At 42.0% G+C, this 17,540-nt stretch overlaps 1 protein-coding gene and 1 pseudogene across 1 annotated transcript in view; both read right to left on the reverse strand.

Moving 5' to 3' along the window:
- The window catches only part of LOC145414877 (beta-sarcoglycan-like), a 144,515-nt gene that overhangs the window by 97,022 nt on the left and 29,953 nt on the right, over positions 1-17,540 (reverse strand). Inside the window, exon 3 of the mRNA XM_080284295.1 lies at positions 4,679-4,787. Within this exon, the coding sequence (XP_080140421.1) occupies positions 4,679-4,787 (109 nt within the window). The remainder of the gene's footprint in view (positions 1-4,678; positions 4,788-17,540) is intronic.
- Positions 16,661-16,779, reverse strand: LOC145415206 (5S ribosomal RNA; annotated as a pseudogene).

Below are 17,540 nucleotides of genomic sequence, written 5' to 3' on the forward strand. Positions count from 1 at the left end.
GGAAAGTGATGGAGGAACAGCACCTGAATCGTCTAAGGTGAAATTGGAGGAGAAAGTCTGTGCGAAGAGATCTGCTTTATCAGTAGAAGAAATAGCTACAGAACCATCAGAGTAGAAAAGAGGAGGGAAGGATGACGAGGTAAAGTTGTTAGAAAGATTTTTCGCAAGGTGCCAGAAGGAGCGGGAAGAATTCGAGTTGGAGAGTTGAGAGCATTTAGTATGGATGAAATTATTTTTAGTAGGGCGAAGAACAGACTTAGCACGATTCCGGGCAGAAACGTAAAGATGATGTGATTCACGGGTGGGTTGGCTCTGGTACCTTTTGTAGGCCTTCTCCTTGTTGTGGACAGCATTAAAACAAGCGTGATTAAACCAAGGCTTTCTTGCGTTAGTAAAAGGATATGAGAAAGGAATGTATGCTTCCACGCCCGAGAGAATAACCTCCGTAATGCGCAAGGCACATTCAGATGGCTCACGGCCATGGAAGCAATAATCATTCCAGGGAAAATCAAAGAAGTACTGCCTGAGGGCCTCCCAGTCCGCGGCTCCAAAATGCCACAGACGACGTTTCCCTGGAGGGTCCACAGGCCGTACCGGAGTGATAGGACAGGTTATGGTAATAAGGTTGTGATTGGAGGAGCCCTACGGAGAGAAAAGATTAACAGAGTAAGCAGAAGGATTAGTTGTGAGGAAGAGGTCAAGTATGTTGGAGCTCTCTCCAAGGCGGTCAGGGATACGGGTAGGGTGCTGTACAAGCTGCTCTAGGTCATTAAGGATAGAAAAGGTGTAGGCTTGTTCACCAGGTGGATCCGTGATAGGAGAGGAGAGCCAAAGGTGGTGGTGAACACTGAAATCTCCAAGAATGGAGATTTCAGAGAAAGGAGAAATGGCCAGAATGTGTTCCATCGTAGAAGTAAGATAGTCGAAGAATTTTTGATAGTCAGTAGAATTAGGGGATAAGTAAACAGCACATATATATATATATATATATATATATATACTGTACAGTGAACTCTCACATTTGGCAAGTAATAGGTGAAAAAAAAAAAAAAAACGCAAAATTGGAATTCGCCAAATATAAACTGAATAACTAATGGGAAAAAAATAAATTGGTTCTGGGCATGCATGACTGGACTGATTTTCCACATATTACAACATTACTGGGTGTAAATCATGTGATAAACACACATAACATGATTCAATTAAATTTATTTTAGCCAAGAAACAATACAAAGCAAAAAACTTACGTAAGAAAAGAAAATAATGGGCTTCGGTACAGTATGGTGCATGGATGTCTTAGTTAGCGCCTGAAGACTCACTCCCTGTAGTTTCTGTTGTCCCTTCCTCCTGTGGATCTTCATCTGAGCCAAATCCTTGAAAATCGAAGTCATCTGGAATGCTAGGAAATGTCTACAGTATGTTGTCATCAACTGGGCCAGGATCATTGGAGAGGGAAGCTTCAGCTGGTGCAGTAATTTCACTTTGCCGTCGGCCCTGGTAACGAGTGATGAGCACTTGTTTTTGTTCATTTCTTTTCTTATTGTATTCCTTCAAGAAGAAAGATGATATTTCATTCATTTTCTGTACAAGATGAACACAATCACTCTCACTGGCTACAACAGTCTCTCTTTCTTCTTGGAGAAGGGAACAGTCACTCACTATGTGAGAGGGTTTCGTCGTTGTCAGTTGCTTGGAAGTCTGCGTGGGTTTATCTTCTTGGTCATTGTCTTCTGTTTCATCATCATCATCATCCAGCATTTCTTCAATGTTCTGTTCAGTGTTTTCAGATATCATCTCACCCAACTGTTCTTCATTAACTTCATGAAATCCTGGAACACTTCTTGCTGCTTCTACCACTTCTTTCATGAGCTGTTCCTTCTGCTGACGCTGTATCTGTGTGTCTGTGTCATTGTCGGCACCATCCGTGATGAGGTGAGGGAGAAGTGGTGCCCACCCGTGCTTAATGGTAGCATTATTAATTTTATACCATGAAGATGACAGCCTGTCTGATATCAAAACATTTCCAGGATATTTTGACGATAACTATCTCCCTTGGTATGTTGAAAGGTAAGGCCTTATCAGGTGATGAAGCTGATGTGGATGCCACTTTTGTGACTTCTGGCACCTCCGTCGCAGCGGGTGGAGTTCCAGTGTGTGGTGTTGAGGCTGAAGGAATTTCTTTGTCACTTCCTTGCATTATTTCAGTGACCTCCTCTTGACTGTCTGTTTCCTGTTGTATTTTATCATGGACTGCTTTGTAAAAAAGAAGTTTGACATTTGCAATGATCTCTTGATCTAAGGGTTGAATTTTACATGTCGTGTTTGGGGGAAGAAAGCACACTTTAACACTGGGATGTCTGTCTACCAAAATCTTGGCATGTCCTGGGGCACTGTCCAAAAACAGGACCACTTTAAAGGGAAGATTGAGCTGTTTACACTTTTCATGAGTTCCAAGGACAAAATGACTGTCAAACCAGTCAGTAGAAATGTTCATTGTCATATATCCTTTTGCGTTAGCATACCACACTGCATTTAACCTGTTCATGTCGTAGTTCTTGTAAGCTCTTGGTTTCTTGGACCTATAAATCACTACTGGTTTTATCTTGTGGGAACCTGTGGCGTTGGTTGCAAGTAAGAGAGTAAGTCTGTCCTTGCTCATTTTCACACCTCTTGCATGTTTTTCTTGTTTTGCAATGTAGGTAGATTTTGGAGACTTTTTCCAAAACAGACTGGTTTCATCTGCATTATACATTTGATGCAGGCTGTATCCCCCTTCTTTAATAATTTCTTCCGCTATGCTTGGGTAAGACAGCTGCCTCGTAATCAGCGGAAGCTAATTCACCTTGATACTCAGCAAATCTAATGCAACATTGCTTCTTGAACTTTGACAGCCAACCCTCGGATGCTGTGAAGACTGGGGGATTTTGGACTGCTTTTTTTCTGCATACAGTCTGGTAGAAAATACATGCCTGTTCACGCATATGAGGCCCATCAACACTGCCTTGTTCCTTCATGCGTCTGTTAACCCACTTCACCACAAAATATTCAGTTATTGCAAGTAGTCGGCGCTTGTCTGTACTCGAGTGAAGGATGACCATACATGCGTAAGTGTTGTCTGTAAAGTATCTCTTTGCCACTGCTATGGACTTTTTCACCTCTTCCTTTTTCTTTTTAATGGCTCTTATGGTGCTCTCGGGTACGTCAGTCTCTTTCACAATTTGACACGTTTTCTGGCCCTGATCTAATATCTTGATAACTTTCTCTTTGTCCTGCAAAGTGTACTTTTTGAATTCCTATCCAACTCTGTACTCACGTTTTGGCCCTTTCTTCACATCTGGTCAATTATGGTCTGCCACAGTCACCCATTCCATCTTTCTGTGTTTCATCAGCCATTATGTGTTCTCAAGTCCTCAGCAAAGCTAGGAATCACAATAAAACACAGATAAAATGCTGCACACGTGATGGTGGTTGGCAGAGAAGTGTACCACATGTGATGGTGGCTGGCAGAGAAGTGTGAAGAGGTTCGGGAAGACGAGACATGAATTTCACAATACAAACTAAATTTTGTTTGAATTAATTCAGATTAATAAAAAAAGCTGCTGAAATTAATTGACATAAAACTACAGAATACAGTTACAATATATTTTTATTATAAACAACTCGCCAAATGTGAGATTTCTGTCGCCAAATTAGAGTGTTGTGTACAATCCCATCCCATCGCCAAAAACGAATTCGCCAATTAAAAACTCGCCAAATGTGAGAATTCACTGTACAGGTATATATATTGAACAACCATGGGGACATCACACAACCTTGTCGCACGCCCACACCAATCATGAACCATTCACTTAGATGCCCAATTACCCTTACACATGCTTCACTACCATCATTAAAACTCTTGACAGCACCTAGCAGCTTACCATCTACAATATAAGTGTGCAAAACTTTCCACTATCCTTCTCTGCCTACTTTGTTGTATGTTTTTTCCACATCCATGAATGCCATAAACACCTTATAGTTCTTTTCACAAGCCTTCTCCACTATATGTCATAATGCAAAACATCCTCTGCCACTCCTAAAGCAACCCTGTTCATCACTCACTAGGATTTTTAATGTTTCTCTTACCTTCTCTATAATAATTATTCTATGTGTCTTCCTTACCACATTCAGTAAACTACTGCCTTGATAATTCTTGCATTCAGCTCACCTTTATTTTTGTGCAGGGGTACAATCACAGCCTGTTTCCACTCTGCTGACAAAGTTTCATTTATCCATGCCTTCTTACATATCTCCAAGAAGCACTTCATTCCATTCACTCTACTACAATTAATTATCTCTGCATACATCTCATCAACCCCAGCTGCTTTCCCATTTTCAGCTGCTTCATAGCATTCTTCACCTGTGTGAGTGTCAAGTTTGTTGGCACTGCATTCCTTCTCTGCACACCCCCAAAACCAATCATGTTTACGGTGGCTCTGCTCTCTCTATTCCCATTCATCAGACTTTCAAAATATTCCTTCCATCTGGTCCTGACTTCATCCCTATGGGTTAATAATCATCCTTCACATTTTCACATTTCTTTCCACTGTCACTTCTACATTTCTGCACCTATTTCCCAAATAATTTCCCATTTTCAGAGTAAATTGCATCTATGGGGTAACTCAGTAACATACTGTACCTTGCTGTTGTCACCCTTGATAGAGAATGGAGTGTCAGCATAGCTGTAGATGATGCCATCACGCTTATAGATGTTTCCCAGGTCAGCTCGCCCATAAAATTTGGTCATCCTACAGAAGGGAAGATATTACAATTTCAGCCTTATGTTAGAGGCCATGTTAGAATATGGTACTGATCATTTGTGTGTTCTCTCTATCAACTTGGTTACCTTAATTTTTTAAATTTCCTACAATTAAAGGATTTTTATTTTTTATTTTTAAATAATGAAGAACCAAAGGTTAGATGTCTGTAAGTTTTTCTTTCCACAAAAAACTATATAGGGTATTAGATAGCAAATTCACAATCCACTCACTTCAAGATGCTTGGACACATTATGTTTAAATGACTGGAGATCACAGAGAAATATTACTGATTAATGTACACAGTTCCAAAGCTGACCAGTTGCATACATGAAGAACTACAACATACATTAACTTTTGTTTCTGAATTAGAAAGAAAAGGGATGAGTATGTGCTGCCACATACATGCTAGGTGCTAAGGTATGTAAGGCAGGTCAGTATAAGAAAAGCATCTTCAAAGGCAGTTTTCGTCACTGGAATCACTGCAGTGAAAATGCTAATGAACAATAAAACTAGCGAGGCACTCAGTGGAGCACATCACTTTGACTTGTACAACGTACTTTCCAAACCATTCTTCATAATGGGTTAGGTTTTCTCATGATTGATTAGGGTTTCACAAAAAATGTTTTCCAGATCCAGAATCCGTAATACGATCCAGATCAGTCCCAACAAGTTAATCGACTGTTCACTGGGACAGGGGCTATCTACCCACCAAATTTGGGCCAAATTTCTCTTTTAGTTTTGAGTAATCCTGCTAACAGACAAACAAACTAACAAACAAAAAAACAGGGGCAAAAACCTACTCTCCTAGTAGAAGAGAATAAGAAGATTTATGGGGGACTTCTTAACACAGTCAAATTTAGAATAATATTTACCAGGACGACACATTACATTTTTGGACAAACATTTGAGGTTGTAGTTACTAAGTTACCACTTACATCTTCTATCCATCCATCCATCATCCAATCCTACATTGCCCCATGAGGAGCACAGGAGCCCGGGGCTAGGCAGTTGGTCCCTAAGTTTTCTAAATCCTTTGGCTGTGTAATTCTTTTTTTTTTTTTATGCAAGAAAGAAGAAACCAAAGACCAGGAGCCCTCAAGACTGTTCCCTCCACGGAAAAGCAAAAACAAGATAACTGAGAGCCAAATACAAGATCTGTTCATTTCGAGATGCTTGGTCACACTGCATGTGAAAGACTGGAGATCATACAGACAGAGGGAGACAGTTCCAGAGATGACCTGTCGCATACATGATGGACTGGGAGTAATGGTAATTCTTGCATTAGACAGTTGGACAGAAAAGGGATGAGAATTTGTTGCTAGATGGGTGCTACACGCCCGCCATAGTGGTGCACACGGACAGTTCAGAGAAGCAGTGACCACTGAAGCATCGACAGAAAAGAGATAAAGATGCAACTGTGGGATAAAGAGACTGAGGTTGAAGAGAGGCAGTAAGAGGAGGAAAGTTCTATCTATCTATTTATCTATAGCCCAACGCCTTAATCTCGCAAAGGATGGCTGCAGACAAAACGCCTCCAATTTGCTCTGTCACCTACCATTTGACTGCCCTCCCCTCAATTTACTCCCCCATCCTTCATATACCTCTTAACTCCATCCCACCACCTCATCCTCAGTTTTCCCCTCCCTCTCCCTCCCTCCACTTTACCTACATACACCCTCTTAGTCTTTCATTCTTCATTCTCTTCAGAAATCCAAACCACCTCAGTGTTCTTCTCCTAATATTCTCAACCACATCCACTTCCACCCAACAACGTTCCTTCACTTCATTTGTCAATCCTATCCCTCCGTGTCACTCCACATGTTCCTCTCAAGTAACTCATTTCCACTGCTCTCACTCATGGATTGTTTCCCTCTAGGACGGTCCATGCTTCGCTTCCATATGTCAGGGTAGGGATCATGATACTATATGCAATGACTTCTTAAATTCCATACTTACCTCCCTATTTCTCATCACTGCTTTCAGTGAACCAACAACCTTCCTTCCCTGCTATACCCTTTCAAGCACTTCATCCCCAAAACTTCCATCTTTACTCATCACACTACCCAAGTACTTGAATACACTCACATTCTCCATATCCTCACCATCCAACCTCACTGTGCATTCTGTGACTTCATTCCTCTCAAACACGATAACTTTACACTTGTTTATGTTAACTTTAAGATTTCTCTTACACTGTCTATCTATCTATCCATTGCCAGACGCCTCAATCCAGTTCGGGATGGCCACAAACAAATCGCATACACGTCACCCTGTCCCCTGCCATTTCATTGCCCTGCTCCCAACTCACACCCCCCTCTCTCATATACCTCTCCACCCCATCCCTCCATCTCATCCTCGGCCTCCCCCTCCCTCTCCCCCCCTCCAACACACTCACATACACACTCTTTGTCAGTCTTTCATCCTCCTTCCTCTCCACATGGCCAAACCACCCCAGTGTATTCCTCCTAAAGCTTAATCACATCCACATCCACACCACAACGTGCCTTTATATCCCCATTTGTCAGTCTGTCTCTCCATGTGACTCCACAGGCTCTTCTAAAATAACTCATTTCCACTTCTCTCACTCGACTTGTGACCTTCCAACAACGTCCAAGCTTCACTTCCATACATTTCAGTTGGTATCACAATATTGTACTGTCATGTAGTAACTTTTTCACTTCCATGCTCACTTCCCTGTTTCTTATCACTGCTCTCAAGGAACCAGCAACCTTTCTTCCCTGCTGTACCCTTTCAAGCACTTCAATCTCCAAACCTGCATCCTTACTCATCACACTACCCAAGTACTTAAACATACTCACATTTTCCAATTCCTCACCATCCAACCTCGTTGTACATTCACTAACTTCACCTCTCTCAAAGACCATCACTTTACTCTTCCCTACATTCACCTTTAGATTCCGTTTCTTAGTCACTCTCCCAAACTCATCCACCAAGCCTTGCAGCTCCCCTCCGTCTTCACTCGACAACACAGTATCATCTGCAAACAACAGTATAGGGGGTTTCTAAACACTACCCTCTCTCACCAGGGCCACTCCAACATCCACTACCCTACCTTGTACCTCTTTTATTACCCCATCCATGTACAGATTGAACAACCATGCAGACATGACACATCCCTGTTTCAACCCAACCTTCAAAGAGAAAAATTCACTCAGTTCACCATCCACATGCACTGCAGCCTTAGCACCATCATATATACTCTTCACAGCATTCAACAACTTCCCACCTACTCCATATATTCTTAATACTTTCCACAATCCTTGTCTATCCACCCTGTCGTATGCTTTCTCCAAACCCATGAAAGCCCCATACAACTTCTTTCCCTTCTCTAGAAACTTTTCCACTAAAGATCTAAGAATGAATATCTAATCTACCTCTTCCCTTCCTAAAGCCTCCTTGTTCTTCTCCAACTAATTCCTCTGTTATTTCCACAACTCTGTCAATAAGTATCCTACCATACACTTTTCCTATTATATTAAGAAGACAAATGCCCCTATGATTACCACACACTTCTTTTTCCCCTTTTCCTTTGCACAATGGAATAATTAAACCTGATTTCCTATCCTCTGGAACTCTACCTTCCTCCCAGGCCAATCTGCACATCTTCCACATCCATTCTACTACTATCTCTCCCCCATGCTTCAGCATTTCACCACACTCCATCAATTCCTGGGGCTTTCCCCAATTTAACTTTCTTCATTGCTTCCACAACTTCTATCCTACTGATTTCTTCCTGTCTTCTCACCTCCCTCCTTCTCCCAGCCATTCCCCAGCCACTTATACTCGCATCACTTCCATCCTGTATGTTCAACAATTCCTTAATGTGTTCTCACCATCTGCTCACTTTTTCTCCCTTCTCCACTAGTAATCTACCATTTTTATCTTTCACTCCCCTGCTAACTTCACTTCCACCCTGTCTTACTCTCTTCACCTCTTTCCAGAACATTTTCTTACAGTCCCTCCACTTTACACTCAAATTCCTTCCAAATTCCTCATCCACTCTCTTCTTACTCTCTCTTACTAATCTTTTTACCTCTCTCTTTCTTTCTACATATAACTCTCGCTTCCGCCTCTCAACTTCTTCCATGCCCCTGTTTCTCATCCATTCACAGCCTGTCTCACCTCTTCATTCCACCATGCTGTTCCTTGCACCCCCTTCCGTCTTCTCTTCATCCCACACACCACATCACATGCTGCACATATTTCTTCTGTGAATATCCTGCACACACCTTCCACATCTCCCATCTTTTTTTTTTTTTTTTTTTTTTTTTTTTTTTAATGCGAGGAAGAAGGAACCAAAGGCCATGAGCCCGCAGTAACAGTTCCCTCCAAGAGAAAAACAAAATACAATAGAGAGCCAAATTCAAGATCCGATCATTTCGAGATGCCTGGACACATTGTGTTTGAAAGAATGGAGATCATAGGCAGCAGGAAATACAGACAGAGGGAGACAGTTCCAGAGTTGACCTGTTGCATAAATGAAAGACTGGGAGTAACGGTTAACTCTTGCATTAGAGAGTTGGACAGAAAAGGGATGAGAGTTTGCTGCCAGACGGGTGCTTCGCGCCCGTCGTAGAGGTGGAGGAATGCAAGCAGACAGTTCAGAGGAGCAGTGACCATTAGTGTAGCAATAGAAAAGAGGTAACCATTAGTGTAGCAATAGAAAAGAGGTAAAGATGCAACAGTGCGGCGAAGAGACAGAGGTTGAAGGGAATCAGTAAGAGGAGGAGAGTTAATGAGACGAAAAGCCTTTAACTCCAGCCTATTGAGAAGAGCTGTATGTGGGAAGCCTCCCCACACATGAGAGTTGTACTCCACACAGGGGCGAATAAAACCCCTGTATAGAGTCAACAATTGTGCAGGGGTAAAGAAAGAGCGGAGTCAGCTTAGCACACCCAATCTCTTGGAAGCAGATTTTACAAGAGATGTAATATGATCTTTCCAAGATAAGTCCCGAGTAAATGAAACCCCAAGCATGTTCAAGGATGATGCAGGATCAAGTTGAATATTATTAAACATTAGTGGGTATACCTGTGGAAGATTTTGTCGGGTTGATGGGTGTAAGAACTGAGTCTTAGATGCATTAAAAACAACCATATTATTTTTACCCTAGTCAGAGATACGAGCCAAGTCAGACATTAGGTGTGCCATAGCCTCATCCCTTGTTTGTTGAAGTAACTGTTGAGATGGGCGCTGCGGGAACCGAATGGAAAGGTGAAGGGTGGAGTCATCAGGTATGAGTGGATAGGGTTAGATGTACAGCTTAGAAGATCATTGATGAATAAAAGGAAGAGAGTTGGTGATAGAACAGAGCCCTGAGGAACACCACTGTTGATAGACCTAGGAGAGGAACATGACCGTCTACAACAGTGGCTATAGAACGACCAGAAAGGAAGCTAGTGATGAAGGCACAGATAGAAGGATAGAAACCGTAGGAGGGCAGTTTGGAAATTAAAGATTTATGCCAGACTCGATCGAAAGCCTTTGAGATGTCAAGTGCAATGGCAAAGCTTTCGCCAAAGTCCCGGAAGGAGGATGACCAGGAGTCTGAAAGGTAGGTGAGAAGATCGCCAGTGGAGCGTCCCTGACGAAACCAGTACTGACGATCGGAAAGAAGGTTGTGATAGGAAAGATGCCTTAAAATTTTTCTATTGAGAATTGACTCGAAAACTTTTGAAATACAGGACGTTAAAGCAATTGGACGATAGTTGGAGGGTTGGGAGTGGTCGCCCTTCTTTGGGACTGGCTGAATGAGAGCAAACTTCCAGCAAGAAGGAAAGGTACACGTTGACAGACAAAGGCGAAAGAGTTTGCCCAGGCAGGGTGTAAGCACAGAAGCACAGTTCTTGAGAAGAACAGGAGGGACCCCATCAGGCCCATATGCCTTGTTAGTACTGAGGCCAGTGATGGCAGAAAATACATCAGCTGAAGAAATTTTAATGTCAGCCATGAGGAAGTCAGAGGGGGGAAGTGATGGAGGAACAGCACCGGAATCATCTAAGGTGGAATTGGAGGAGAAAGTCTGTGCGAAGAGATCTGCTTTATCAGTAGAAGAAATAGCTACAGAACCATCAGAGTAGAAAAGAGGAGGGAAGGATGATCAGGTAAAGTTATTAGAAAGGTTTTTGGCAAGGTGCCAGAAGGAGCGGGAAGAATTCGAGTTGGAGAGTTGAGAGCATTTAGTACAGATGAAATTATTTTTAGCAGAGCGAAGAACAGACTTAGCACGATTCCGGCCAGAAACGTAAAGATGATGTGATTCAGGAGTGGGTTGGCTCCGGTACCTTTTTTAGGCCCTCTCCTTGTTGCGGACAGCATTGGAACAAGCGTGATTAAACCAAGGCTTTCTTGCATTAGTCAGAGGATATGAGAAAGGAATGTATGCTTCCATGCCCGAGAGAATAACCTCCGTAATGTGCAAGGCACATTCAGATGGCTCACGGCCATGGAAGCAATAATCATTCCAGGGAAAATCAAAGAAGTACTGCCTTAGGGCCTCCCAGTCCGCGGCTCCAAAATGCCACAGACGACGTTTCCCTGGAGGGTCCACAGGCCGTACCGGAGTGATAGGATAGGTTAAGGTGATAAGGTTGTGATCGGAGGAGCCCAATGGAGAGAAAAGATTAACAGAGTAAGCAGAAGGATTAGTTGTGAGGAAGAGGTCAAGTATGTTGGAGCTCTCTCCAAGGCAGTCAGGGATAGGGCAGGGTGCTGTACAAGCTGCTCTAAGTCATTAAGGATAGAAACGATGTAGGCTTGTTCACCAGGTGGATCAGTGAAAGGAGAGGAGAGCCAAAGGTGGTGGTGAACATTGAAATCTCCTAGAATGGAGATTTCTGAGAAAGGAGAAATGGATAGAATGTGTTCCATCGTAGAAGTAAGATAGTCGAAGAATTTTTGATAGTCAGTAAAATTAGGGGATAAGTAAACAGCACAGATATATTTAGTCAGAGAATGACAGGACAGCCGAAGCCAGAGTGTAGAGAATTCAGAAGAATCAAGTTCAGGAACACGAGAGCATGATAAGTCGTTGCGTATATATACACAACAGCCACCTTTGTCTTTGAAATAAGTATAGACAAAGTAGGAGGATACAGAAAAGGGTTTGCTGTCAGTTGCCTCAGACAGCTGAGTCTCCGTTAGAAAAAGAAGGTGAGGTTTAGAGGAAGAGAGGTCGTGCTCAACAGAGCGAAAGTTAGAGGAAAGGCCGCGAATGTTGCAGAAATGAAGAAGAAGTGAGTCAAACAGTGGTTCCAGGCACCAATTCATATTTGTCCAATCGTTCCTCCACTTCTCTCTTATATTCTGCCTTTTTCTCATCCTCTTGTAACCTTTCCACTCTCCTTGCAAATACTCCTTCTTCCCGTCCTTCCCTTCTTCTATTACTCCATCTTATTTATATCTTGATTCTGGCCACCACCAAGTAGTGGTCAGAAAGTCCACTCCTCAAACCTCTATAGGCTCTTGCATCCATTACACATCTTCATATCCTTTCATCCACACACACATAATCAATCACTGCCTTCCTTTCATTCAGTTCACCACCCACCCTTCTCATCACTCGCCATGTATACCTGTGGATCATTTTGTGTCTGAAGAGGGTATTGGCTATCACCAACCCCCTCCCAGCACAAATGTCCACTAACGCACTGCCATTCTCATCCATCTCAGCAGGCACACCCCACTCACCAACTATTCCATCCACCTTCACATTCCCAACTTTACCATTCATATCACCAATCAAAAACACTCTCTCATTCCTTCCAAACTTTTCCATGCACACTTCTACATTTGTCCAGAACTCTTCTCTCACTCTTCTAGCACGATCTTGCGTTGGCGCATACAAACACACAATCGCCCACATTTGTATTCCAACTTTCAACTTTACCCACAGAAACCTTGACCCAACTGATCCATACAGTCTTATGCTCCTCTTCCATCTTTTACTCACAACTATACATACTCCTTCCTTTGCCCTCTCATTCTCTCCTACTCCTGCACATATACCCCATCCATACTCCCATTCTCTCACACTCTCACCTCTCCATTTAGTTTCAGTTATTCCACATACATCCACTTTCGCACTCTCAAGCACCTGGACAATCTCTCTCTCTTTGACCTCATCATTCTCTCCCCTTACATTCCACGTTCCGATAACCATGTCCTTTGTCCGGTCCTTGGTCGTCATCGTTTGGTCAGTCCTTGTCCGAGGCTTATTGTTTGTTTTTTTAGTTAGTTGTTTTCCAGGGAGGGGCACTAACCCTCCGCCAACCCTTCTGGTCGCCTTTTACGACAAGCAGGGATACTGGGGGAGTATTCTTGAAAAACCTCCCTACCCCCAGGGGGGGTATGGCAATATAGTGCAGAACTACAGTTACTTAACCACATTTATAGTTCATAAAGTTTACAGGGAGTATGGGCAAAAAAATCATGATTTTACATAGTGAAGTTGGGAAGCCCTGGACCCAAACTGATTTTTCCCATAAGAAGTTCAGTTTAAATTTCGATGTTTTGAATTTAGATGCAGTTTTTCGGTATGTGTGTCCATCGAAATTTGAGATTTTTCTGTATATATATATATATATATATATATATACAGTATATACAGTGAGTCCTCAAAATACGAATGGGATAGGGACCAAAAAAAACTTTCGTAATCGGAAATTTCGTATATCGGAACAATTTTCCCCATTGAAATATACATATAAAAGGGGAGATGCATTCCAGGACCCCATTGGACCCCCCACTTAAACTTCACCCCTCCTATTTAGAAGTATGCAATACACGTATACTGTATTATACTATTGTACTGACATAAAAAAATAAAACATAGAACTAATTACTGTAGTACTAGTACATCCATCCATCCAACATCCAATCCTGCATTGCCCCATGAGGAGCCTAGGAGCCCGGGGCTAGGCAGTTGGTCCCGACATTTAAGATGAGAGTGATCAGCCTCACTCATCCCTGAGTGGCATTACATGAGGAATCAACCCCAACCACCCCTTGGATATAAACCTTCACCAGCTCAATCCAATTGGAGCACAATAATTACCCACTAAACCACCAGGCGCCAAAATTTGGTTATATGGTTACCACCCAGCGTAGTAAATGGTTTCCTGGTGCACAGGAAACCATTTGATTTGTCATTCAGTGTAGAGTCACCCACAGGCTGAAGGAAGTGGAAAGAATGAAGGAAAGAAAGACAGAAGAGGGAGTGTAAAGTCACTCATAGGCAGAAGGACAAGGAAAGAATGAAGGAAAGAAAGACAGAAGAGAATGGAAGGAAAGAAGGATGGAGAGGAAAGGGCAGACACCCGAAAGCAGCAATACATCGAGTGAGTGGATGGTGAGCGCCCCCACCTACCACAAAGTACTAGTACATTGTTCAGTTAAATATAGACCTGTGCTGCGGCTGGAGATTCGTGTCGTTGATATGATGCTAAGTCACATGGTGGGACCCTATTGCTCCTCTGGTACTTCCTCGACTGGTGCAGGTGTTTCTGAAGCTGTTGATGGTCCAATTTCCTCTCCAGAGTCAGAGTATGGTGCTGTTTCTTCTTGGCAGCTGGTTCCCCGGATGCTGGAGATGATGCAGGGCACTTGGGAGGCATGGCGAAAATACAAAACGAGGAAGAACAGTGAAAAACAGCGTAACGTACAGCAAAGCTGAGAGAAGATGGACATGACTTGACTGAGAAGCGCACGAAAATGTGTTTACCAGAGAGGGGTTAGTTTGTTTTCTTGCCGCAAGCAAGTGCGGCACTGTGCAGCGCGCCCATTTTGAATTTTTTGTATTTCCTCTTGTATCATTTTCGTACCATTGAGACAGATACTTTCGTATTGTGGAATTTGTCCTACATTCATCGCTTTCGTACCATCTGAAATTCGTACACTGAGTTTTCGTATTTCGAGGACTCACTGTATATATTTATCTCGTTGAACTCTGCTGACACTGTTCACTGCAAATATAATATTATCCCAGGAACAGTTCATAGCTATTTTAGTGATGGCATTATTCAGTGAATCAAATATAACTCTTCCTTTTGGCCACTTCATTTATTTATGCCATTACTTCATCGGGGGAAAAGTTAGGACAGGGTGGGAGTATTTCTTTTCATCCATGTACCCTCGATGAGCTGGACAGAACCGGTTTGCTGCCCTCTCTCTCTCTCTCTCTCTCTCTCTCTCTCTCTCATACCCCTCGATGAGCTGGTCTAAACCGGTTTGCTGCCCTCCCCCCTCTCTCTCTCTCTCTCTTGTAAGTAATACGAAGCAATGCGCACTCAAATCGCATTGAAATCATACAAGAGTGGCTGATAGTTATTTTATATTATATTGTGAATTGCTGTGATAAAATATAAGTGATTTAGTGATATTTTTGCGATAATCAGAGAAGTCATGTTGCTAAGCGCATTAGCTAACAAACATTTTTGCAGTGGCAAACTGTACAGCAGTGCTATGAAATGACTCATGACATTATATCAATAAGCTTTATAAAAATAAGTGGTAATAAAAGTCATTCATGAAGTTTGATAAAGTTTGTAATGATTTTCCTCACATCGTTACTGTTTTACTAAAGTCTGACGTAAACACTGGAATATCGTAACAGAATCATAGGAAACTGGCTAGAAATGTTTTAGTTTTATTATTACTGCAATTACTGTAATGAGGTAATGTGGCTGTAACCCTATTTTGTATGGAAAAAATCTTGTGGTTTGGTGGAAATTTCCGCCTTCCTGGGCTATTTCTTGCATCAGTCAAAACACACCTTGTATTCTCTCAAATCGTTCTCTGTGCTTGGAGTGCCTACGGACATGCAGTTTGGTGTCAATGATAGTAGAAAGATTGATGTTTGTCTGACAAAAATTTTAGCTCTCAAGTGCGTTAAAACACAAATTGAAAATACACAATTTTTTTCCTATTTCTCCGCAATGAGTACAGTCAGTACGTTATTGTCACAGCCGCTGCGGCCAAAGGGTTCAGGGGGGCAGCAGATATCCGCGGATTTTTAACATTAGTGGGTGTCTCTGCTACCTAACCCCCGTGAATGTTAAGGGAGCACTGTATGTGCAATATAGGTATTGTTGAGTGCAACACAGACAAATGCTGTTCATGTATATTATGAGAGTTGTACAAATATTAGTACAAATTATTCTTTTCAGATGGACATCCTAAAACTGTACTACTATACACGAAGTGTACCAGGAGTAGTGCCATAAATTTTTCCTTCAGATCGTATATATCAATCTTGTGTAGCGTTTTCAGATTGACTAGCTTTAATTTCTACCTGTAGCTAGAGATAACCTTTACAGCGCTGGGTGGTAACCATATAACCAAACCATACGTGCTCCCTACATGTCAATAAGTGGGTTGGTGGAGGGTTAGTGCCCCTCCCTGTAAAACAACTAACTCAAAGTCAAGTGGCCACCCCTTATGGAATTATGGCGTCTGGCAATAGACAGATAGATAGATTGTATATATAGACATATATATATGTATAAATATATATACTGTATATGGCAATATATATATATATATATATATATATATATGTACGTGTCAAGTGGGGTTGGTGGAGGATTAGTGCCCCTCCCTGTAAAACAATGAACTCTAAGCCATTGGCCATCCCGTCTGGGATACATGGCGTCTGGCAATGAATGAATGAATATATATATATATATATATATATATATATGTAAATTATATATATATATATATATATTTCATTCATTCATTGCCAGACACCATGTATCCCAGACGGGGTGGCCAAGGGCTTAGAGTTCATTGTTTTACAGGGAGGGGCACTAATCCTCCACCAACCCCACTTGACGTAGGGATGCCAACAGCATCTGGTGTTCCTAGGCGGTCACCCATCCAAGTACTAACCAGACCCAACGTTGCTTAACTTCGCTGATCGAACGGGAAGCGGTGTACTCAACGTGGTATATATATATACAGCAAGCTCGTCCCTAATGCGAGGGTTTGGTTCTAACCAGAGTGCGTTCGGCGCGAAACCGCTTAAGTTTTAACTACTCCCTATTTGGCTCCCTAGACCCCCCAAATGTGGTATTTTGCTGTTATCTACCATTGGTAATCAATATGAAGGACTTTAAGTGGTTAGAAGGTTTTATTTAATGTTATAACTTACAAATACAGTACTGCACAGCTAAACTTCAACATACAAATACATAAACACAAGGCAACATTCAGATGCCGATTGGTTTCGGGACAATTCGTCATCAAGTCAGTTCGCCATCACAACAATAACAAGACAATTCGCTGTCATTAATGAAGACAGCTGTGGGTGATGCTAAAATATAATTCAAAGGCGAAATAAGTATACTTATATAATGACGGGGAATCGTTCAGGGTGCTAATTGTCCTGACAGGGAATCGTCCATGTTTTGGCAGGGAACTGTCTGACGGCAAATTGACTTGACAGAGAATTGACTCGGAACCCGCTAATCATGGGTAATCATATAAATCAGGTTAACTAGTTACAAGGCTTTATTGAATGCTTTAACTTTATTTAAGTGCTTTAACTTACATACCAGAACAGTAAATATTTAACTTACAAATACAGTACCGTGGAAAATCAGTGCAACAAATATTTAACGAACAAATAGAAAAGGCAATATTCCGACGCCTATCAGGTAAACTAATTATAAGACTTTATTTCTTGCTTGAACGTTATTAAAAAGTACTTTAACTTGTACA

Source organism: Coenobita brevimanus, chromosome 101, assembly GCF_032717465.1.
Source record: "Coenobita brevimanus isolate Jiangsu-jjx chromosome 101, ASM3271746v2, whole genome shotgun sequence".
Taxonomy (NCBI): Eukaryota; Metazoa; Arthropoda; class Malacostraca; order Decapoda; family Coenobitidae; genus Coenobita; species Coenobita brevimanus.